Source organism: Cataglyphis hispanica, chromosome 1 (assembly GCF_021464435.1).
Source record: "Cataglyphis hispanica isolate Lineage 1 chromosome 1, ULB_Chis1_1.0, whole genome shotgun sequence".
NCBI lineage: Eukaryota > Metazoa > Arthropoda > Insecta > Hymenoptera > Formicidae > Cataglyphis > Cataglyphis hispanica.
Window position 1 is genome coordinate 10,283,659 of NC_065954.1, and position 23,745 is coordinate 10,307,403.

The following is a 23,745-nucleotide window of genomic DNA, read 5'->3' on the forward strand; positions in this document are numbered from 1 at the left end:
AGGATTAAAATATATTCGGGTTTTAGGCTGAATAACCATATGGAACTAGAATGATAAGCGATTAATGAAATTAGTTAACAATTAAAATAAAAGCAAATGGATTACCTAATTATTCCATAGGTATTTTGCAGGGATAAAAGCGGTACTTAATTACTAGCTAAAATATAGTTTTTAAAATTGGCAGGACGTTACACTGAATTGGTAGTATTGCTCGGTGCCCGTAAATTAGTTCAAAGGGTATGAATCCTGTTGCTGTGTACGGCGTTGTGTTATGAATAAACATCGCGTAGGGAATCCATTCGTCCCAGTCCGTTTGATCGACATTTATATAATGTCGAAGGTATTCGGCTAGAGTTCGGTGAGAGCGTTGTAGCGCTCCGTTGCTTTCTGAGTGATAGGCTGTTGTTTGTATTTTTTCGATTTTTAATAATCTACACGTATTCTTGAATATCTCACTCAAGAAATTTGTTCCTTGGTCCGTTAAAATTTTTTCTGGGATACCATGTTCAAAAATTATTTTAGTCGCAAATTTTTTTGCAATTGTCGTAACTTTTTGGTTTAATATCAGAATCGCTTTACTAAATTTTGTCAGATTATCTTGGAATGTTAAAATATATTTGTTTCCTTTATTTGTTATTGTAATCGGACCTACGCTATCTAAAGTACATTTTTTGAAAGACTTATCGGCAGTGTCAGTTATTATTAGTGGTGCTTTAATTTTCCGCGATAATTTTTTTTGACAAAATCGCATTTTGCTATATGTTCTTCGACATCTTTTGTCAGTCCTCATCAATTATGTGTTAAGCAAATTCAATTTATTGTACGTTCCACTCCTTGGTATCCTCCCGTAGGTGCATCGTGATATTTGTATAGTATACGGCGCTTTTCATCTTCCGTGTATTCTTGCGTTATCTTCGTGTTGTTTTTTCTTCTTCGACTTTGTTGATATCCGCCACGTGGCGACTTAGCGCGTCCTTTAAATGCTTGATTTTAATTAATGATATAGCCGCTCCCGTGTCAAATAGTAAATTTATTTTTCCCTTTTTCGATTCGCATTGGTAAGGCGATTAAGTCTAATCCTGTATGCGTCTGTGGTGCGTGTTTTCATGTGTGTAACGCGATATTCGATTACAGGTCGTCGCTGTTTCGTTTCCTCTCTATCATTCTCGTCGCCATTCTGTATGGTGTCCGACTTCTTTTTTTTGCTCATTATTTTTATACGTTTTATTTTCAAGTCGCGAGTTATATTGCTTAGGACAGCGCGATTGATCCTTATTCGGACGTCCATGTAATGACATTCTTCGCGATCGTGTCCGGCTTTTTTGCAATAGTTGCAATATTTATTCACCGTGTTTACGCGGGATGATCTGTCGGATTTCGGTAATGGAAAACAGTTCATGTATCGGCTCGTTCGGCAAACTCGGCTGTAATGTTCAGTTTTTCCGCATCTTTGACATTGCACAATAGTTTTATTTTCCGATTTGTAGGTCGATGCAAAATTTGTTTTATATCGCGTGCCGGTCGCGGATGGTCCTTTGACCTTTTCTTCCGCGCTAATCGTTTCTTGTAACGTAGCATATCTTCGCGCTCGAACTATCATTTTAATATCGTCCTGTAATTCGATTTGAAAATTTTATAGAGCTTATTACTGGATTATTTTCATTATCACTCGTTTATTATCAACTGTGTGATGGCGTCCTTTTGTCATCGATTCGTATAGTTCCATAGCTAGTTTATCGGCTCTAAGTCCGTATGTTTGTGCGCTTTCTCCCGATTTTTGTTTTAACGTGTTGAATTCAATTTGCAAATAGGTGCTCTTTTTCTCGCTACTCGCGTAGCAGACCTCTAATTCATTCTTTAATTATGCGAAGTCTCGAATTTTTTGTGTTTGAAAATCTAGCATCGCTCTGCCTTTTAACTTTGTTCATAGAACGGCTTCTAATAAGGTTACTTCATCTAACGGGTCAATATTTTCTACGGCATATGTAGTCGCGCTTAGGAATCTCTTGAAGTTTACTTGGTAATCCGTCGAATTCCGGAATCATTCTGCGAGCTTCCTTTAAGAGTAAAAATCCGCGTCCTCGTCGACGTCGTATATCATCGGGCGTAAAATCGTATGTGGTGTCGGTCCGTTCTTCCGGGGGAGTTCTATCCCTTATCTCTATGTTGCGGACCTCTGTTTCTTATATTGTATATTTTAGTGTATATTTCTAATTTCGTGCCTTATCTCATCTCACGTATCATTTTTCTAATGTCATCGCTCGTTCCTTTTGGTTCTCTTTGTGGGTCGCGTTATAATTGTGCGTTCGGGAGCGGCTCATAGTACAATTGAACACGTTGCAATTGCGCATTGTGATATTAGACATAAAGTTGCGCACCGTTCGATTGGACACATTTCAATTGCGCACAATTCGTTTGGACACATTTCATTTGCGCACCGTTCAATTGGACACGTTGTTTCTGGACACAATACATGTTTTTGTATAAATTAAAATTCATACACACGCATATATGCATGTATAATTTTGAACTTTTTTAACATTTATTATTAACTCCATTTGGTAAATAAATATTTGTTACAGTTTATTTACACACAGTTCTTTTGCGCACATTTCTTTTGCACACATTTCTATTGAACACATATCTTTTGCTCACATTTCTTTTGCACACATTTCTATTGCACACAGTTCTTTTGCGCACATTTCTTTTGCACACATTTCGAGTCCGATCGGACACTGTAGTACTTTGTAAGTTGTAAAGCGAGGTCCATCCAGCCTATCGGCGGGAAGGTTGCGGGAGGGGGACCGAAGACCCCCCTTGCATCCCCGCCCTGTGTGTGTATGTGTGTGTGTGCGTGCGTGCTTAAGAAATATGCGTAAAAGAAATATGCGCAAAAGATATGTGCGCAAAAAAACTGTGTGTAAACAAACTGTAAGAAACGTTTATTAACCAAATGAAATTAATAATAAATGTCAATAAATTTCAAAATTATACATATATACATGCGTGTGCATGTATTTTAAATTATAAAAAAATATGTGTTGTGTCCAAAGCAACGGTGTTCAATTGAACAGTGCGCAAATGAAATGTGTCCAAATGAACTGTGCGCAAATGAAATGTGTCCAATCGAACGGTGCACAACTTTATGTATCTAATAACACAGTGTGCAATTGCAACGTCCAATTGTACTGTGCAAATGAAGACTTCTCGTGCGTTCGATTCCGTCGCATTTCTATTTGCTTCTTCTCGTAATCGACTAATTTCCTGATCGACATCTTCCGATGTGATAGGTTGCGATGTGGATGTGCTTGGGTTATACATTTTTTGTGCGCGGTAAATTTCTTCAGGATCAAATATACTTGAATCGTATGACATTAATGAGAATCGCGGCGGTAATTTAATTCGCTAGACGCGCTTATAACTGATTTAACCTCAAAATCACGTTCTACATTGAATTATTAAGCTATTAAGCTATTATCTAATTCACCCAAGGAAAATTCGCGTTCAGTGACGACGTTTGTTCCGAGTTCTGGTTCGGATGAGTTTTCGCTTAGATTTAATGCGTCTAAATTTTTTCGTACGTTATCGCATATATCCCGGAGTGTTTCTATTGCTGCTCTTGTAGAGCTTACCACGTTATTTTTAATGGCTTCATTCGCTGATTCGCTAAATAGCCATGATCTATTCGCTATGCTTTTTGGCTGCGCGTTTCGGTTTTCCGGCATTCACACGTTTTACAATTTATTATATTGTTCGACTTACAATATTATGATGAGCAGCATTATTTGTCGTCGGCCGTCGAGCATCGATCGATGCGTGTTGTTGAGGCAGGTCAGTGAGCTTTCTCAGGTTGCGCTTATCATTGTTGCCTCGATGTACCGGGTGGTTTGAAGTTTTCGATGGACTTCTTCCCTTTTTCCTCAGTAGTGATTGTCGACCTTTGATAGAGTTTTTCTTGCTGTCTAGCGTTCTGGTTGGGGTTCCACGGAATTTTCTTCTTTTTCGTGGTTTCTTTGCCGTATCAGTCTTATCAGAGTTAGCGTTATCCCACAGCTACCACCAATTAATGTTGTGCCTAGCCACTGAGGAAGGGGTTGTTCGGGATTTGCACGCTCAAAGGATTAAGATTCACTCTGAATAAGATACTCACGGTCTTCTGGTATAACTTGATATATTTTACAAGACTTTATACACTTTGCACTTGTTCGCGCACTTATAAAAGTCGGGCGCAATACCTTATATTTTCGGCGAGCGTGAGAGCTGTCGTTCTTCTGATTTTTGCTCTCCTCTGTGCTCATCTCGTCTTGATATATATATTAATTGGTCGGAAGAGTATGATGACCCTGGCCGGAAGAGTATGATGACCACGTCTTCGCTTGTCAGTCTGTCTCGTCAGCTGCTTACTCAGCTTCCGAGAACTTGACCGTGGCTTCCTTTCGCGTCTTTTACATAATTTTATTGTTAATTTTTTATTTCATTATTCTTTCTTGATTACTTTTCCTTGGGCTATATTAATTATTATGCTTTACTTTGCTCTTTCTTAATCTTTCTTAATCTTTACTTAATCTTTTATATTTAATCTATTGGGAAATTGATTGGGGCTACGACAAAGAATAGGGATCAATTTGTATTCTTATGTTTTATCTTCTAAGCTCTTCACGCTTTGATACATTACTTTCATGCACCCAAAAAGAACAATTTTTATTTGCAATTCTAAAACGCCTAAAGCAACAAATGGAACGGTTGAAAATAGCGCTTATCAGCATGAGCGCTTACAGCGCGTGAACGCGGTGAGTCCAAAGCGAATGCACCCTTCGTAAAACCAATAGTGAAAGTAGTAAAAGCTACCATGCATCGCTCTACTGCTTGTTTTCAGCGATATAAAGCAATTTTTGGTGATTTTGGTACATGTACTAATGTGTACAAGAATATTTTTGCGTGGTTAGTAATTTGTGGTAGACGCGTGGCTAACTATTTTGGTATTTATCGATTGATACCACGCTATACCGAACAGTGAAGCAGGGTATATGTTGTTAGTTACTGGTACCAGAATAAGCTCCATCCCTATCAATGACAACCTTGGTACATGTACCAAAATCGCCAAAAATCGCCTATAGTGACGTCACATAGTCGCAAGCGTAGACTCATAAAGATAGACTGCGCGCTCTTACGGTCTGGTTGTCTTAAACATTGAAGGACAGAGATATAGTGAACGGATTTCTTTCTCTCTCGCACAGTTGAAGGAGAGAGGATGTTGCGGCTGGCGGAGAATGAATGGAGAGGCGATGAAGTGTGCATATATTCAATTGACAGCAGTCTTGCTCTCTTCTCCTTCAATTCTCCCCACCACATAGCCGATTAGAAAGAGAAAAAGATTCGACTGCAATCGCTCTCTTTTTCTAATGTTTAAGACAATCTTTCTACAGGGACGCGCAGTCTATAAGTTTATGGTCACAAGCGACCATATATAACATGTATAAAAATAATATTTTATATAGTATTTTTTACATTAATGATAACTTAAATATAAATTTATTGACATAGGTTATGTCAAAAATATAAAAATATTTTGTGCAAAAGACGATATTGAAATTAATAAAATATTTTTTGTAGAATGAATCTTATATTCAAACATGCGGATTATGTAAGACTATGTGTAACAAGGACGAAGTATCCATGTATAAATCTTGAAGGCTATTCTAACTTTATGACGAATGAGAATTTGTATTTTTATCCTTAGGTAGAAAGTTTATATTCATAAATTTTATTGTGGTTAATTATTAAAACAATAATATTAAATTTGTCTATTATATTTTTAGATGATGGAATAATTGTAAGAAGAAGTTTGATACAATGCACTGAAATAATAGCTGTACTTTTCCATAGTGATAATCTAGGTAAGATTAATATTATACAAATTAATATTATACAAAAAATTTTGAAATACTGTAAATGACTCATTACATTTATTTATTACATTATATATATATATATATATATATATATATATATATATATATATAGGACTTCCGTTTCCGGTGTCGAGTGGTGTGTGGAGAAGTGGTTGACGTGTGTATTTTGTGGGTAGTAAGGAGTTAGAGTGAGGAAGGAAAGAGGAGTGAGTGTGTTGGTGGGAAAGCGTGTGTGAGAAAGAGCGCGGGAAAGTGAAGAGCAAAAGTGGAGGCGCGGTGTAGGGCAGATATAAGAGCATAAAGCGGGGAGCACACACTTTTACATAAGTGCATAACAATAAACATAAGGAAATTGATTGGTTCATTTTCTTATGCATACATGTGGACCTAGTAGCTTGATGGTGACGGGAGTCGGCATAGAGGGCGCGTGGAATTAAGATGGCACAGTCTCGCTTAGTAAAGAAGGCAAAGAAAGCAGAGAGGTAGACGGGAATGTGGAGGAGCTCATGAAAAGGAAGAGAGAGGAGTCGATTATAGGGAAGGAGGAGGAAGAGCTGTTAAGAAGTAGGAAAAAGTCAGGATTAATGAAAGATGCAGGGTTAGGATGGATAGAAGGAGAAGGGGAGCTAAAGAAGTGGTTGGAAGTTAGAAATAGAAGAGTTAGTGAGTGAAGTGAGAGGTGTGAAGGGATGGGGGGAAGAATTTAGGAAGGTGAAAGAGGAGGTTAGGGAGGGATGGAGGGAAGAGATTGGAAAAATGAGAGAGGAGGTTAAGGAGGGGTTTAGGGAGCATGGGATAAGGGAGGAGGATGGAAGGAAGGAATGGAAGAGATGGAAGGAGGAAAGAGAAAATGAGAATGAGGAGGAGAGGGAAAATGGAAAAGATGGAAAGATGTAATGTCGAGGAGGGTGAAGGGAATAGGACAGGAGTGGAATGGAATGGAAGGAAGGAATGGAAGGAAAGGAAGGAGGAAAGGAGAAGGAAGGAAGGAATGGAGGAAGGATGGAGGAATGAGATGGAATGGAAGAAGTGAAGAAGGATAGGTGGAGGTGGAGGGAGGAAGGAAGGTGGAAGGAATGGAAAATGAGGAGAAAGATGGAGGTTTGGAATAAAAGAAACTGTTGAAAGGGAAGGAAAGAATGGAGGATTGGACGTGGAAGGAAAGGAGATGAGATGGAAAGGATAGTGAAGGAGGAGGAAGGAAGGAAGGGATAGGTATGGAAGATAATGATAGATGGAAATGGTGGAGATGGATGGAGGAAGGAAGGATGGAAATGGAAATGGAAGAGATAGGGAAAGAGATGGAGGAATGGATGAAAGGATGGATGGAATGGAAATGGATGGAATGGAATGGAATGGATGGAAGGAATGGAGGAATGGAATGGAAGGGAATGGAATGGAAGAAGAATAAGAGGGGAGGGCAATGGGAGGGATGCTGATAGAAGTAAGGAAGGGTAGGAAATGGAATGGATAGGAGATGGATAGAGGAGATGATAGAGAGGAAGTGGAAAGTGGAATGAATGGATGGAGAATAGGGAGGAAAATGGTAGGAATGGATTGGAGGATATGAATGAGAACAGGTGAGGAGGGGGGATTAATAAGTAAAGAGTTTGAAGGGGAGGAGGGATCGGGGAGAAGGTCGAAAGACAAGAGAATTAACAAGGAGGGAGAGGAGATGGAAAGGAAAGTGGTGGACAATGTAATGGATGGAATAGGGGGATAGGGGGAATGGACGAATGGAGGGATGGACTGGAAGATGGATGGGAGACGAAGAGGTGGATGGATAAACAGGGTGGATAATGGACTGGATCAATCCAGTATGGATGGAAGGAGAGAAAGAGAAAGAAGGAGAGGACGGATGGAAAGTGGATGGAGAGAGGGAAGGATGGAATGGAAATGGAGATGAAGATGGAAAGGAGGTAGATGAGGATGGGAAATATGGAGGCAAGAGAGAAGGAGGGATGGAGAAGGAGTGGAAGGAGGAAAGAGGAGAGTGGAAGAGAGGAGGAGATGGAGGGAAGAGGAAGGAGAAGGAATGAGGAAGGAAATGAAGAGATGGAAGAGAAAGAAGAGAGGGAAGATGGAAGGAAGGAAGGAATGGAAGGAGTGGAATGGATATGAGAAGTGTGAAGGGGGTGGAATGGAAGAATGGTGGATGGAGGCAGAGAGCAGGAATGTGGATGGATGAGGAGATGGACATAGATAGAAATGAGATAAGATCAAGGATAGGAAGATTGAAAGATAATAAAGCGGTGGGTTTGGATGGAATTCGGCGGAGGTGGAAATATGGAGGAGAGGGCCTGGAGGAATGGGTATGGAAAATATGCAATAGGGTTTGGAAGGGAGAAGGATGGATAGAGGAGGGAGTGAGGGAGCAATGTACGGATATTAAAGAAGGGGAGGGAGAGAGTGGAAGAGTATAGGGGTGGCCGTGGACCTCGACGCTTATAAGGTGATGCATGGGCAGGTAGACTAAATGAGGAGGTGGAGAAGAAGAGTTGGTACCGCAGAATCAGACCGGGGAAAGGGTTAGGACAATGGACAACATTTCATACTAAACTATTTAGTGAATAGACAGTTAGGGAAGAAAAAGGAAACTAGTGGCATTTTATAGATTTGAAAGCAGCGTTCGACTCGGTGGATAGGAGGAAATTGATGGAAGCGATGAGGGAGAGGGGGGTGAGGGAAGGACTGGTCAGAAAGAGCGAGGATGTTTTAAGAGAGACTAGGAACAGAGTGAGGAGGGGAGAGGATTTGGGAACAGGTTTTTGGACAGGGAGAGGAGTAAGGCAAGGATGCCCTCTGAGCCCTCACCTATTCAATTTGGTAACGGCCGATTTGGAGGAGGTAATGAGAAGAGGAGGATGGGGCGGGGTTATACTAGGAGGGATGAAGATATTTACCTTGGCATACGCGGATGATGTGGTTTTGATAGCGGAGGAGGAGGACGGGATGAGGAGTATGATTGGAAGGTTAGAGGACTATTTGGAGAAGAAAGGATTAGAGCTAAATATAGGAAAGTCAAAAATATTAAGGTTTAGGAAAGGAGGAGGGAGAGTAAGAACGGTAAACTGGAGGTGGAAGGGAAGGAGGATAGAGGAGGTTAAAGAATTCGCTTATCTGGGGTATATAATGCAGAGAAATGGAGGACAGGAGGTGCAGATAAGAGATAGATTAAGGAAGGGGCGGCTGTAATGGGTCAGGCATGGGGATTGGGAAAGGAAATTTAAGGACGATTGGGGAAGAAGATCATGGCCTTCGATAAACTGGTGGACGGTGAGGTATGGGGTAGAAATTTGGGAGTGGAAAGAGAGAGAGGAGTTTGAGGGGTTACAGGAAAGGTATCTAAGATGGGTGTTAGGAGTGGAATGGGGAACGCCGGGATATATGGTGAGGGAGGAGTTGCAGAGAGAGAAGTTAAGAGGAAGGGCAGGGAGAAGGGCATAGGGGTTTGAGAAAAGGTTGGAGGAAGGTGGAGTGGACAGAGGAGGATGGAAGAGTGGAGAGAGGAGAATGAAGAAGAGAGATGGAAGAGGAAAGATGGAATGGAAGATAGAGGTATGGAATGAGGGAGGTGGAGGAAGGAGGAAGGAAGGATGATGGAGAAGGATATGGAAGGAAGATGGAAAGGATGGAATAGGAGATAGATCATGGAAAATCAAGGAGAGGATTCCAGAGTAATGGAAGAATGAGTGGGAATGGAATGGGAAAGGATGGAAGGAATGGAAGGATGGAGGATGGAATGGAAGGAATGGAAGGATGGATGGAATGGAAGGAGATGGAATGGAGGAATGGAGAGAGAATGGAGAGGAAGGAATGGAATGGAAGAGAGAGAGAGAGAGAGAGAGAGAAAGAGAGAGGGGGAGAGAGAGAGGGAGAGAGTGAGAGAGAGGGAGAGGAGTGTTGTGGATGTGAGATTGAGATGTATGAGAGGAATGGAAACATGAACTGGAAGCGGAGGTCCCAAATAGGAGTAGGGTAATAGCGTGTGTGTGTGTAGGTAGGTTAGGAATTGATAGGGATTAAGTTAAGATAAGTTAGAGTTAAGTAGTGGTAAGCTAGAGTTAAGATAGTGTAAGTGTTAAATATAAGATTGTAAGAGATTGTAACCCTAAGGGGAACCAATAAAATTCTATCTATCTATCTATATCTATATATATATATATATATATATATATATATATATATATACACGTCATTTTTTATTTCAGAAAATATTCAGCCCATTGTTGTGCCTCGCGGGGAGACACTGGAATTTTGGGATTTCGCCATCAAGAGCTTAGGAGCCGAGGACCGGGTCGGGAGCCGGTTTATAGAAAGTTATAATTTTTCATATAAATAAATCAGTTTTATTCTTATATATCGAGTCACTTTTTTTTCGTTCATAGTTGTGCGTATCACGGTATAGGGTTACGTCGGCACGAATCGGATATCGCGGTCACGGTCGCAAGATCAGCTGTGGCTTCGTTCGCATAATAGTTCGAGTCGCGACTAGACTTGAGTTGATCGCGGTAACTGTTTGATATTAATCGATGATAATAACTGTATAAATTGATAGTGATGACTGCCCGCTGTGTATTCGCGGTGGTATCTTTTTATTGCCTCCTGTTTGATTGATTTTTGAAGGGGATCCCTTAGCGACACGACCATATGTGGTTGTGTCGCTCGAATCGTTAGGTCGAAAATGCAATTTAAGATCGTTCGAAATTCCTTGCATTTCCGGGTGGTTCGATCCTTTTCGCAATCGCTTAGCCTCGGCGCGTGGCTTGCTTCGTCAGCGTTTCGTGTAGCGCTAGTAACGTTATACGTCTTTCGAAATATCTCGCTACTCGTGTTAAGAAATATCTCTTTAAGCTATTTAATCTTATTAATATTAATAATAATTCGGTTATAGCTATTTGAGCTATAACACCATTAATAATAAAAATACAAACCAAAAAAATGCAAAAGGATGATTATCACCTGAAGAGGAAGAAATATTAATAATAGGTTCAATACAGAGAACCTTTATGGAACTTTAAATTACCTCTTGTTGAAATAAGGAATAACTAAATAACAAAAATTTTGTTGAAAAAAAGTTTCTAAGGCCTTAAATGGTAATATAAATAGTTAAAAATTTATAATAAAAAAATATATTAAAACAGAAAATTTTTTCAGGCAAATTAATCGCAGCTGGTTGCAGAACTAAATTTAAGTCTTCATGATCTATAAAAGACTTATAAATGCAGAGAAATTAGCAAGTAGATTACTTCTAAAGGCAACGTAAATAAATGGAAACATTATCAAGTTATGGATTTCTTTCGAGATTCCTGTCTGCAAAAAAAGTATATAATTATTATTTATATACTGAAAATTATTTTATATTGATTTTTGAAAATAATACATTATATATATATATATATATATATATATATATAGTATATATATCAGGGTGTCTCATAATTCGCGGATCACCCGTCATGTGCATATAAAGGATGTCAAAGTGAGTAGGAAAGTCTTTTATCATTTTACGATTTTTCTAATAATTATTGAGATATTCATTAAAAAAGATCGGCCAATTCGCGCCTTATACAAGCGCACGATGAGAAGAAACGTCCTACTGTAATGTGATACTAGATGCGCGGCGAAGCGGTGGGAAGGACGCTCTGTGAAGGCTACGTACGAGCATGTAGAGCACTCCTCTCATTGTTTCACCGCGCCTAATATCGCATTACAGTAGGACGTCTCTTCTCGTCGCGCGCTTGTATAAGGCATGGATTGGCCGATCTTTTTTAATGAATATCTCAATAATTATTAGGAAAATCGTAAAATAGTAAAGTATTTTTCTACTCACTTTGACATCCTTTATATGCACACAACGGGTGATCCGCGAATTATAGGACACCCTGTATGTTTGTATATATATATATATATATATTTGTAGTGCTATTTCCAATATTAGTGATGGAGAGAGCAGCAGCAATGTTTGCGAGAATAATGAAGACAGTCAAGATACGAGCATATCAGGAAGTATATAATTATCATATATTATTTTTAAATTAAAATTTTTTATTATTTTTTTAAGATGATTATGTAAGAAAGAAAAAATCAAATCACGACAATCATTTGGAACGTACAGCAAACACGTTATATCAACCACTTCCTAATGTTGTTCTTCCATCTCCTGAAGAAGATCACATAGCTGCATTCTTAAAGTTATTTGGTTAAAGTTATAATTTAAGAAGATTATCACTAGAGAAACAAGATGAATGGATGCAACGATATTTGCAACAATCTTATGAAATGCTAAAAGATAATTCATAAAATATTGACACATTTCTTTTTTTTAATGTTCAATTTTTTTTTTTAATGTTTATATTTTCTTTTTTTTACAAATGATTAATAATATAATAATATAGTTTATAATATGTATGTTTAATATATATAATGTTTAAATGTTAATATATATAATATAATTAAATTTATGATTTATGACAAGTAGTAGATCAGCAGTGTTTATATTGCCAAGATATAGCTCCTTTGCTGTTAAAATATTTACAAAAATTATTTCGAATTTTTACAGCTACGAGAAATGTTATTTGTCCCACATCTTCTTATTTCTTGAAAAGCAGAATTATTATCTACATTTCTTCTTCAAGAACATTCTACTAATCCATCAGGACCATCTTAATCAATCAGTAACATATTCATTGAGTCCAATATCTTGCGTTCAAATATAATTATGTAGACATACAATGGCTTGTACTATTTTTATTTCAACTGAACAATTTATTGGTTTTCTTAAAATCCTCCATTGACTTAATAAAATGCCAAAAATATTTTCAATGATTCTCATTATTCAACTAAGGCGATAATTGTGAATAATTTTCTCTTGGTTCAAGTTTTGTTTTCCTAAAAAAGATCTCATTAGATATTCAGTAAGAGGAAAAGCTTCATCTCCAATTAGCATGTAAGGCATTGAGTCTCCTTTAAAGTAAAATAGTTCTGGATCTGGTATGTTCATTTCATTATTTCAGAATTTTTGACCAAGAAGAGAATCTCTGAATATTCCACCGTCATTGCGACATCCGTAGGCTCCAATATCCACAAAAGTAAAAATATATTTAGCATTGTAAATCGCAAGCAAAACAAAACTATGACTATTTTTATAATTAAAATATGATGAACCTGCATTTTCAGGACATTGAAAAGCATATAATAAGCTGTAGTTTCAAAAAGTAAATTTGTTTAATTTTTTTTTTCAGTAACGTTAGAAATTGTTCAGTAACTTATTTGAATAACAATATGTTTATCATCAATAACTTCTATGCAATGATTTAAATTCCATAAGTTTTCAAACTCTTCAGAAATATTTAACCATTTTTCTTTTGTAAAAGGATACGGGAGAACATCTTTAGAAAGAACAGATCACAATGCATCGCAAGTTTCTGAAATAATATTACTAATTGTGGTTAACCCAAGGAGATATTGATAGCTCATAGAAGTCATTGAATCACCAAAAGCAAGAAATCTATAAAAAATATTTTTATAATAAATATTTTAAATATATATAACATAACTTGATTTTAATTTTTTGTGTCTTTTTACTTATCTTAATGTCATACATAATCTTTCATTAGCAGATATTGGTTCTCGACATAATGTTTCTTTTGAAATCAGAGATGCTACTTTATATAATAAAATTCTTCAAGTTGAATTCATACAAAAGTAGTTTCTAAATGTACTTATTTGTTGTGAAACTGTAGGTTGCAGTAAAATTGCATTACAAAATCCGCATTTATCTCTCATTTGAAATAATGTGTTAATCCAAAAATTTTCTCTTGTAATGTCGTTTTTTTTCTTTTATAAATAATAAAGAACTGCAGCTACGGCTAATTTTTTTCTCTTTTCTTTCATATTTTCATTTATAATTTTTGCACACTCTGTCATCCAATTATAATTAAAAATATTTCTTTGTGACATTACTTATATTTATTATTGACGAATTTTTCTTTCTACTGCTCCGGTTCTAAAATCGCGTCGCTGGAATTGGCTGGAACCCTCTTCATGCTCAATCGCTAGCGACAATCCAGTCACGTGATTTTTTTATCGTTGAAAACGAACGATGAGCGACGCATGAAAAGGTACCTTAAGTGATGACAAAATAATATAAATAAAAATTTACTGCTGCATATATCGGAACGGACTTGAAAGTGCTGCCAGTACTGCCAGTGAATACCGAAGGTGCGTTCCATTATATACTTCGAGTATTGCCAGTACTGGCAATAACGTTCCGATATGGACAGCAGCAGAGAGAAGCCTGAAGGTGCCTTTTCATACTGTCGTTCGATTTTTAGCGCCAAAATAGTCATATCATTAAAATTGACGCTATATTGTGAAAAACGCATGAAAAGAGTCACTTTATAGCGTCAATACTGGCTTGACGCTTGACGCTGAAATTGAGAAAATCCAATTTCTTTCTTGACGCTAGCGCGGCTAGCGTCAAGTCGGTCACGTGACCACATACAACGCTAAACAAGCGTTCTCATGAATTCGCATCTTCAGGCTTCTCTCTGATATGATCGCGTTCGAATCCGTAGCAGATAATCTGGAAACAATAAAAGAAACTTTAGTATTGCTTAAACAGTATGAGTTTGAATTAAATTATAACTAATAAATAAATATGTAATTTTCTAAGCCTTAATAAATATTATTTATAATAATTTACAATAATTGCTTTGATTATTTATATTTTTAATATTATACATTATTGATTCATATATTATTCACTGACATATTCTTCGTCGCTAAAATAGTGATGCTTTTTATAACGTTTTTTTGGTACAGACAAATTTTCTTTTTTATTACATTTGTCTGTTGTTTGACTATGTTCCAATTCAAAAAGTCTTTGCTGAAATCAAATAACATATCAATGAAAATGTTAACTTTTTATTCTATAAGATTTTCTCTTTTTCTCATTTAAGATTTTTTTCAGTTTTTAATTAAAGATTTAAATATTATAGTTTCATACCTCAAATGCAATGACAATGCTTAGTATTTAAATATTATAATTTCATACCTCAAATGCAATGACAGTGCTTAGTGTTTCAGGCTCTTCTTCTGTATCGTCATCGACATCGTCGATGTCATAAGTGTTTCGCTTTGGTCTTCTCGTTGCTTCATCACTATCATCAGTATCGAGGTAACTTGTATCACATTTCTCTTGCTTCATATTCTTTTTTCGTACCCTGATTCTTTTTGGTGGTAGTTTTCTGGGACCTAACACATTGTTGCTGCAGCAATAGGATAAATGTCCTTCTTTTCCACATTCGTAGCACTGGGATTTATCCGGATAATCTCTGCGACGTATAAATTCAGTGCTGCGACCATTGTCAACTGCAATGGAACTTTTCACAGTACGACCGAGTATCTAATATAATTGAGAGAAAAAAGATAAAGGATATAATTAAAGGATAAAATTAATAATATGTAAATGATTGATGTAAAAGTTAGTCATAATTTGATTCTCTAATGTGTTAGATAAGCGATCAAATAAATGATAATTATAAAAATGATCATATAAAATAAGAAAAGATGAATGCAGTATTAAATGGTCAAGCATAAATAGCAAAAATTTAAATCTTTACCTCTTTGTTATTTAGGGCTTTCGCGCAGGATATAGCATCTTCCGTTTTAAGAAATAACACAAAGGCGACACCACGGCTACGTCGCGTTACCTTGTCTTTCAATATCGTTACTCTGAAAATATTAACGACGACAAATTAATTAACGCGCATTCAGACCATAATTTACAAGACACTTTATAGTTATAATTATTACTCACTTGACAATTTTCCCATAACCATCCAACAGCTGATGTACATCATTGTTGGTTAAGGAAAACGGTAAATTTGACACATAAACAGTAGATTTGCTTGGTGCAATATGACCATTCATGTTTCCTCTCAATTCTATCTTATTTTATAATTACATCATAAAATATTAGCAAATCTCTTAATCTCGTGCAAATAAAATATTCCAAAAAATGTTTCACTTTTCTTTTTAGTTTGTTTTTTCCTTTTTTAGAGAATACTTTCAACGTTCCAACCACACTTCCAACTTCCAATTAGGACTGCTCCGATATTTGCTTTCAGCTCTAACAATACGAAGGTAAAGGATAAAGCCTGTAGCAGAAACGACTTCGCATTGAGGATTGAAATCGAAGATTGAGCTCAAAGATTGAAATTTGACTAATCAGGGTAAAGAAATCTGTAGTTCCTTTTTATTCTAATTAGTCAAATTCGAATCTTTAATTTTTAATCTTCAATTTTCAATGCGTAGCTGATACGGGCTTTAAGGTACCTTTAACCTATACAGGTTGGGAATGGAATCAAATATTTGTCAAAATATGTATACATATATATATATATATATAAAGCTAAATTTCGTATACTAAATGATCGATACAGATATTTTATGTTTATTTATCTACATTTTTTATACTATGATAATGATATGATTGTGCAAAATTTACTTTAAAATGTAGAATTATTTATGTTTATAATCTGCAATTATATAATAAGCCTTTGCCTTGTATAAAAATTAGGGTTCATCATTTATTGTATTATAAGAGGCAGAGCTTGGAAGGAACATTTATTTTAAAAATTATTTTCTATGTGATATATTTTCATTCTCTAGAACAGTATTAACTTACGAGATTGGTCAGCGATATGCTTTGACATATACTGTGGACTTTCATAAAATTAATCTATATTCTTAACTAATAAGTGTAACATATATTGTTATAAGATCTATATTTAAGCAGATATAAATGTTTTTATAATTAAAAAAAAAAGAAATTTTTTCGATTTAGAAGCTATAAATCCTTATGTAGAGCTTTTACAAATGTAAGGGCTATACATTCGAGATGCATTCGTTCTTTTACATTTTGCATTGCAAAATATATTATATTTTACTTCATATGTTAGAAGCTTGTTTCAATAAAATAATTCAAAAAAATACAATGTGTCGGTGCAACAATAGAATTTACATATACAAGCGTAGTACAATTTCTTCAATATTCATATTGTATTTCCTACTGCTAGTAAATATAAAACGCGATTAATTTTGTCGGTTTACTGCTAAACTGCAAAGTCAGCATGGCTACACTACATTTGTTATATCACCGATCACTATCAACATTACACAGAATAAAGTCTAAAACAAGACTTCACTGAAACATGTAATTAGAGAATATAGCTATGATGAAAATTAATAACATATTACATAAGCAAATAATATTCAACATTACAATATTCATGACTCCATCGTTTCCGCGCTATCCTCGTCCCATTCAGTGGCGAAACTTTGCATTTTCTTGCGCTGTTTATCAGTTATTTGTTCCATATCTTCTCCCTCGACGTGCTCTTCCTCGATAATCATGACGGATTCTTGAGTATCATCCATACTATTATTACTCTGTTCGCTACATTGCTCTTCATCGTATTCCACTATCTCTGTTTGCTCCTCGACGTATTGTATCACTTCCTCGACCTGATTATCGGCGCAATCCTCTAACATGTCTTGAGTCACCTCCTGCATCTCCTCCATAACTTCCTCGACCTCTTCTACTACTTCCTCGACTATTTCCTCGGCATCTTGTGTAACTTCAGCAGGCTGATAACTCTCATAAGATCGATGATCAGTCTCCTCGACGCCATGAATGTATACGATCATTCCATCGTCTGTACCCTGCATCACTATCTGCTCGTTATCAGCGATATCTAATTGCTGTGGTTGCTGATGATGATCATTCTCGACGTGCTGATAATGTTCATCGTTATTTACTAGCATAATCATATCTTGACCCTCTAACTCATGCTCGTTATAAGTAATATTATGAGTTATGTCCTCTAACATGTCTGGCACGATGTATTGAGCGTCATTCGTGGTTTTTACCATCGTTACAGTTTCAGCCTCTCTCGTGTCTACAGTGGTATCCGTATCATCTCCAACACCAAGAGAAGCGGCTATACCGCTGGCAACGTGGCTGAGAGCCTCTGCCTCGGATGATGGCTCCAGTGAGATGGTCGGTGTGGACGGCGCGGATTCACTCGTATCTCTATGTAACTCCTTGTGCGCGCAGTCTAAATGTATTTGCAAATTCGTCAAGCGCACGAAGACTTTGCCACAGTATGGACAACGATGGCCCTTCGTCTCCTTACCATCTGCCACACCTCCATGCCCGCTATTTAATTCGTGTGTGTTAAGTTCGATGATGCTCTTAAATGACTGATTGCACTGACCACATTGAATATCTTCAGAAGGTAGAGAGTGATGTCTGGTAGCAGGTCGATGTTTGTGATTTATTTGATGACGCACCAGCAAAGTCTCCGAGAGAGCGACATATGAGCAGGCTTGGCACTTCGGAAAGCACATGCTCTTAGGCGGTGGAACGTTGTGCTTGGTATAAAGATGATACATCAGGATGTTGCGCTTGGTCGCTTTGTAGCCGCAATGTTCGCAAACCCTCGGATCAAATTTCTCCTCGTGCACATCTTGCATGTGTCTTCTATACATATAATAATTCGTATACTCTTCATCCAAGTCGCACTTGTTGCATTTCCAGGGACCCGTCTCGCCATCGATATTGCCGTTGCATTTGGAATCGTTCTCATCGCCATTATTGGACAATAGGTGATCGGATTTCAGAACCACGTAAGATACTTTTGTTTTGCATGCGGCATTGCTATCGGAGGATTTTGTTTCCTTCTGCATGATCTTCAATCGAATATTCTTATTGTTCTTCACTAAGTGCGGATACTTCTTTAATACTTCTCTAATGATCTTTGCGTGATTGTTAATGGAATCATCGGTGCTCGAGCGAAGATTCGACTTAGGTTTTTCTACATTTTCCTTCTCTTCCAGATCAAAACGCACTCGTTTGGACTGTCCTTCCGAAGATGTCTGGAAACTCTTCGATATACTCCAATCATCATCTGAATTCGCATCTCTGGAATTTTTCTCATTCCCCTGACTTTCTTCTTCCTCGTCTTCAGTTGTGTCATTTTTACTATCCCTGTCTGGGGAACGTTTACGAGAAGCGTTTCCTTTTTTATACACATCCGATGCTTGGACAATAGGCTTTGTATTGTACGTAATGTCGTCGAACGACGAAAACACTCCAAGAGCAATATCATCTGCTTCCGGAAAATCGAATCTGGATGGACCAGGTGTTGCCTCCTGAGGTTTGTGCATCGAGGATGTGCCGTGGAATGTTCGTACTTCGTAATTCATTGCAGGTATAGATGGAGATTCATCCAGTTTTCTCTTCCAAATTGGAAGTCTTTAATAATAATGAAGAATTATTTATATTATTTATATTATTATAGATAAAATTGTGCTTTGAATACATACTTTCTGCCTGGCAACGGCTGACCAGATAAGGTTGACATAGAGTTAATAACCGGTTTTGTTATTGGAGTTGATTTCGTGCTGGTTATCGCTGATCGCGGAGATGTCTTTGCCGTTTCGGCCTGTAAATTACTAGTATTGAATTGAGCATCAAGCAATTTTGTTAGCACTGTCATATTCATTTTTTGCGCCGTACGGTACAAAGCATGCTGCTCCGACGTCCAGTATTCCAATTGTCCAGTATACATAAAGCTATACATAAATGGAATCATATATATAAAATCGATAAGAAAGCTTCAACAATGAATATTTAGGTATACACACCTTATAATAGATTTAACACACTCGTAAGGCATGTCTGAAGGCATAGTAATTATACCATTAAAGTTTTCATTCTTTTCTCTCTGCTGCTGTTCAAGTTGCATAAAATAATCTGTACATGTCGCCACTACAAGTTGATGGGCCTGCAAGAATTATTTATGTATTCATAGTTACTATATAAGCAATATATAAGCAACTCATATTATTTATACCTGTACAATAATATCACTTGTAGGAAATCTAATTTTAAGATCAAGAAATTGTTCATCAGAGTAAAGCTGCTGCACTCGCTGAAGAAAAAATGATCCCCAATTATCCACCTTGACTTGCTTTAACCCACGCGAAGGGGGTGATTTTTCTTGAATTATTCCCGACTCCATTATGAAGAATTTGATAAAAATATTACAACCTAATTGACATAATAAAAATTACATAATAATTGGATACAAATATTAGACAATTATCCAAACATTACTGAATAAAACTATTTTTTTTGTACTTTCTTGATTATTATACAATTTATATTATATTATACAGAATAAATAAATTATTGAAAAACTTTGTAATCTTTCATATAACATACTATCTAATAAACTAAAGAATTGTGATCTGGATAAGTAATTTATGTCAATTATTAATTATTTTAGTTATAATTTTTATGCTTTATTTTACAAATATTAAATTATATGTAGATTTATAAAATGCATTTGTGTATATATATTACATATATTATATACATTAATATGAGTAAAATATCACAATATGATAATTGGATAAAATAATTACATTACAAATAATTGCATTTTTTCGATACTATAATTATGATAATTACAATAATTATGATCTACTATTACATGAATACGTTGTCAAAATCGGAAAAAAAGTAGAATAACATATAATTTTGACGTACGATTTTATAAATGATATATATGTATGTGAGTGTGAGTGTGTGAGCACAACAATAAGCCTAATCTCCTCAATCTAAGGAAACGCAAAATAGCTTGAAAAAATTCTATCATCGTACACGACAGGCCGATTCGTCCTCATTCGATCAAGGACAGTAAGGGCCGCATTATGTGACTAGCATATTTCGCCCGCGCTTTATGATACTCCACATAATATATCAACGTGCGCATGTTTCACACGGAAATTAAAAAACAAGAAAAAACGCGGCGTATCTTTCCTGCATTTCTCGTATCAAGGCACACGATTTAGCAAAGAAAGAGGCGAGGATATCGAAAGGATCGAGAACGCGGGCGACTTGATCTCCGGGGAGAACGACATTCTAATCGCGTGCCACATCCTCCCAACGACCCGAAGACGCTAGTCGCCTTGACGGCGTCCTCTTCAAGTCGTCCGCGGCCAGCGTTATCCGGCTCCGCGACCAGATCCGCTTCGTGCGCGTATATACGCGAATCGAAAATACTCGTATTGCATTTACAAGTCGCATACCTATTCGCAGCAGACCCTCAATATTTCCCGTTCAGCACCATCTCTTACGAATTTTCTCAGTATGCAATCAACAGCAAGGCATCCCATTATGTGTCGTGACTCACAGATGGAGCTGTTCGCGTTCGCTATCACTGCGAGCATGAAGCTATCGGTTTGACAAGAGCGCACATTTCATGTGGCGTCGCGAACGTTTCGAGATGTTTGATTGGTCACGAACTTTCCGATTGGAAGCGATCTTCGAATTTTGTATTCAACTCGAAGCATTGATATTTTAAACATTTATATACGTCTCTCTGAATTCTAAATGTGCCTCGAAAATGTCAATATAAAATAATGATCTGATAAAATTAATAATCGATTACATACAAATTAAATAAATATTTATGAGAATTAGACTTTATTGAGATCTTAAATCGAAGATACATTTCTTGATTTGTCCATATTGTGGACTTTATTTAAACGATGTAGAAGACGATTAAAATCTATTTAAATCTATTAAAATCGATCTAAGATCTGTCGAAATATCTTTGAATTATTTTTACGTCATTTCGACAGGACTTTAGTAAATCAATCAAATTCTAAACACTGTCCAAATATGCCAAATTTTTATTTTATATGTTGATTGATAAAGAGGAATGAATAGAATCGATTGTGCCACAAATTTGATAAATCATTTTTAATCGCACTTTTCGCCGTTTTTCGATAGGAAAACTTTATAATTGTCTATCGCATTCTTTAGGCGGCATCCATTATTTCAATGTGTATCAACACTATGTATTAAGTATATATATATATACACATATACTACGATTAGTATCGTATTGTTACAAATTGTAATTTGCTTTACTACGAGTACTACGAGAAAGCGAGTAACAATAAGTGTGACACGTTACGTTTGATGGACGAATATTTTTGAGGTTCTTTCATGTGTAAGAGATAATTAAGTAATGTTCTAATTCGAGTAACACCGCAGGAGAAAATACTGACACAGGATGGACGTAGCCACGACGAGTAAAAGGATGCAGGATTTACCACCGAAAGGAGGCTATGATCCTATCCAAACGGATCGGGTTAAAATTCGCACCATTCTCGGAGGTAAAGCACAACAGATTTATCAGCTATTAATACAAAACTTTGTATTTTTAATACAATTTTGTTTATCGGTACTTAAACAGGCTGAACAGTGGCCTATAACGTTATGTAATAATGTTTTCATTGCAACATTGCAGCGAGGAGTACATTGGCGATTTTTTTTGCCACCACGGTTATCGGAGCCTACACCCATTATCTGAATTACAAGGTAGTTAAACGGAATCAGATTGAGATGAGAAGCGCACGTCTGGCTATATGGCCGGCACTGATAGCGGAACGAGATAGAGCGTAAGGATACCATAGCCTGTGCATTCATAAGCCATTTTTATATTTAAGATTCTCTTAAATAAGGTCTGAAAATGTCATATGGCTATTTCATTAGCTACATAGAATCTTAAGATGATCTGAGATCATGATTAAAATGATCTTAAAAATGTATAAGAATGTGAATTATGAATATGAACCCATGTGCACTTTTGATTCAATGCAATATCGTTAACGGAACTGAATGAGATATTTTAATTAGATGACCATGAATTCTTTGATACTTTAATCATTTCTCTTTTTTTATATAGTGTTTTGAGACAAATGAGACGCAATCGAGATGAGGAAGCAGAATTAATGAAGAATGTCGAAGGATGGGAAGTTGGTACATATTACGGAGAGCCAATATACTTTCTGGATGATGAAAATCAGTTTAGGGAACCTCTGTTTTGGGAACATTTTGGACATGCTGATCCGGAAGATGTTTCTAAACGTTCTTGTCGTCATTTGATGACATAAAAAGTATCGTTAATATTATTGGTTCATGCAGGTTCTGGCCAGTTGTGGCTTATTAAAAATTATAAACCCAACAAACCTGCATACGTAGTATGTTAATAATAACAAGAAGTGTAATTATATCGTGAGTTGTAAATTATTATGAGTAACATTTTAAATATCTGCAAAATAAAAGAAAATCATTCTGTAATTCTTGTATACAAATATTTTTTTTTATATTCTCTTTTATCAATTTTTAGTGTTCGTTTCAGTAACTTAAAGATAAAATGATTTAAGCTTAATAAAATATATGTACTTTTTATTTTATGTTTTTTTTTCTCTTTAAGCTTTTTATAATAATATAATAAATAATAAATTAAATGTTTATATATAATTTTAATCATTTAATTATATATATCCTTTTATTTTTACTTTATACTTATTTTTTTAATTACTTATGAATATATACAGTTGAATTGTGCCTAATTTTACATTTTATTTCTCAAATTTTATAAGCTATAGATGCATGAAATGTTATATAAGTGCATAAATAGAGAGGTCTGTGAAAAAGAGAAAGAGAGAAACTACGCCGCCGTTTTTCTTTTCTAATACTAGTAGCGCTAACTGGAATCATTTTAGAACCGACGGAACTACTTTTTGATGGCACGGTAAAACGGCCGGATGGTTCATGTCCGTGTTAGATTCATAATTGTGGATCAAAAATGCGTAGAAATATTATGAATTTATTAATGCAGTTTTTTATTAACTTGCGCGTAATGTTTTATTATTATTCTCGTATGTAATAGGGACGTCACTA

General features: G+C 36.2%; 3 protein-coding genes and 2 long non-coding RNA genes across 11 annotated transcripts; 3 read left to right on the forward strand and 2 right to left on the reverse strand.

Annotated features, from left to right (window-relative positions):
- The first annotated feature begins 291 nt into the window (after positions 1 to 291).
- Positions 292 to 10,270, forward strand: LOC126851534 (uncharacterized). 2 transcript variants are annotated; one of them, XR_007687691.1, is made up of 4 exons: positions 292 to 4,790; positions 5,614 to 5,740; positions 5,820 to 5,897; positions 10,124 to 10,270. It is a non-coding gene; the product is annotated as an uncharacterized LOC126851534 (long non-coding RNA). The 2 variants fall into 2 exon arrangements; XR_007687692.1 differs by lacking the exon at positions 292 to 4,790 and adding an exon at positions 4,839 to 5,474.
- An 820-nt stretch (positions 10,271 to 11,090) lies between these two features.
- On the forward strand, positions 11,091 to 13,009 carry LOC126851554 (uncharacterized). Its single transcript, XR_007687698.1, has 3 exons — positions 11,091 to 11,236; positions 11,836 to 11,921; positions 12,929 to 13,009. It is a non-coding gene; the product is annotated as an uncharacterized LOC126851554 (long non-coding RNA).
- Positions 13,010 to 14,285: 1,276 nt separating this feature from the next.
- On the reverse strand, positions 14,286 to 16,285 carry LOC126851095 (zinc finger CCHC-type and RNA-binding motif-containing protein 1-like). 3 transcript variants are annotated; one of them, XM_050594704.1, is made up of 6 exons: positions 16,254 to 16,270; positions 15,736 to 16,075; positions 15,539 to 15,650; positions 14,971 to 15,321; positions 14,686 to 14,802; positions 14,286 to 14,499 (listed from the first exon to the last, which is right to left on the reverse strand). In XM_050594704.1, exons 2-6 carry the CDS (start codon positions 15,846 to 15,848, stop codon positions 14,437 to 14,439), a joined length of 756 nt encoding a protein of 251 aa, XP_050450661.1. In that variant the 5' UTR covers positions 15,849 to 16,075; positions 16,254 to 16,270; the 3' UTR covers positions 14,286 to 14,436. The 3 variants fall into 3 exon arrangements, with proteins under 3 accessions (XP_050450661.1, XP_050450653.1, XP_050450670.1); XM_050594696.1 differs by having other exon boundaries at positions 15,736 to 16,284; XM_050594713.1 differs by lacking the exon at positions 14,686 to 14,802 and having other exon boundaries at positions 15,736 to 16,285.
- Positions 16,286 to 16,556: 271 nt separating this feature from the next.
- Positions 16,557 to 21,215, reverse strand: LOC126849849 (centrosome-associated zinc finger protein CP190). Of its 4 annotated transcripts, none has more exons than XM_050592143.1 (5): positions 21,078 to 21,215; positions 19,838 to 20,034; positions 19,629 to 19,768; positions 19,308 to 19,556; positions 16,557 to 19,236 (listed from the first exon to the last, which is right to left on the reverse strand). In XM_050592143.1, the coding sequence occupies exons 2-5, from the start codon at positions 20,003 to 20,005 to the stop codon at positions 17,208 to 17,210; spliced, it is 2,586 nt and encodes an 861-aa protein (XP_050448100.1). In that variant the 5' UTR covers positions 20,006 to 20,034; positions 21,078 to 21,215; the 3' UTR covers positions 16,557 to 17,207. The 4 variants fall into 4 exon arrangements, with proteins under 4 accessions (XP_050448100.1, XP_050448126.1, XP_050448108.1 ...); XM_050592169.1 differs by having other exon boundaries at positions 19,838 to 19,915; positions 21,078 to 21,164; XM_050592151.1 differs by lacking the exon at positions 21,078 to 21,215 and adding an exon at positions 20,650 to 21,062.
- Positions 21,216 to 21,806: 591 nt separating this feature from the next.
- On the forward strand, positions 21,807 to 23,139 carry LOC126851355 (NADH dehydrogenase [ubiquinone] 1 alpha subcomplex subunit 13). Its single transcript, XM_050595242.1, has 3 exons — positions 21,807 to 22,172; positions 22,307 to 22,457; positions 22,745 to 23,139. The coding sequence occupies exons 1-3, from the start codon at positions 22,070 to 22,072 to the stop codon at positions 22,950 to 22,952; spliced, it is 462 nt and encodes a 153-aa protein (XP_050451199.1). The 5' UTR covers positions 21,807 to 22,069; the 3' UTR covers positions 22,953 to 23,139.
- Positions 23,140 to 23,745: the final 606 nt, after the last annotated feature.

Bases quoted from the DNA above. Each gene is read 5' to 3' on its own strand.
- LOC126851095 (XM_050594696.1), bottom strand. From the start codon at position 15,848: ATGAATGGTCATATTGCACCAAGCAAATCTACTGTTTATGTGTCAAAT. The intron at 15,651-15,735 runs GTGAGTAATAAT...TAATATTTTCAG, and splicing joins GGTTATGGGAAAATTGTCAA to AGTAACGATATTGAAAGACA. The intron at 14,500-14,685 runs GTCAGTGAATAA...TATTGTTTCCAG, and splicing joins ATTTTAGCGACGAAGAATAT to ATTATCTGCTACGGATTCGA.
- LOC126849849 (XM_050592143.1), bottom strand. From the start codon at position 20,005: ATGGAGTCGGGAATAATTCAAGAAAAATCACCCCCTTCGCGTGGGTTA. The intron at 19,769-19,837 runs GTATAAATAATA...TAATTCTTGCAG, and splicing joins CAAGTGATATTATTGTACAG to GCCCATCAACTTGTAGTGGC. The intron at 19,557-19,628 runs GTGTGTATACCT...ATTTATGTATAG, and splicing joins TGTGTTAAATCTATTATAAG to CTTTATGTATACTGGACAAT.
- LOC126851355 (XM_050595242.1), top strand. From the start codon at position 22,070: ATGGACGTAGCCACGACGAGTAAAAGGATGCAGGATTTACCACCGAAA. The intron at 22,173-22,306 runs GTAAAGCACAAC...GCAACATTGCAG, and splicing joins AATTCGCACCATTCTCGGAG to CGAGGAGTACATTGGCGATT. The intron at 22,458-22,744 runs GTAAGGATACCA...TTTTTTATATAG, and splicing joins ATAGCGGAACGAGATAGAGC to TGTTTTGAGACAAATGAGAC.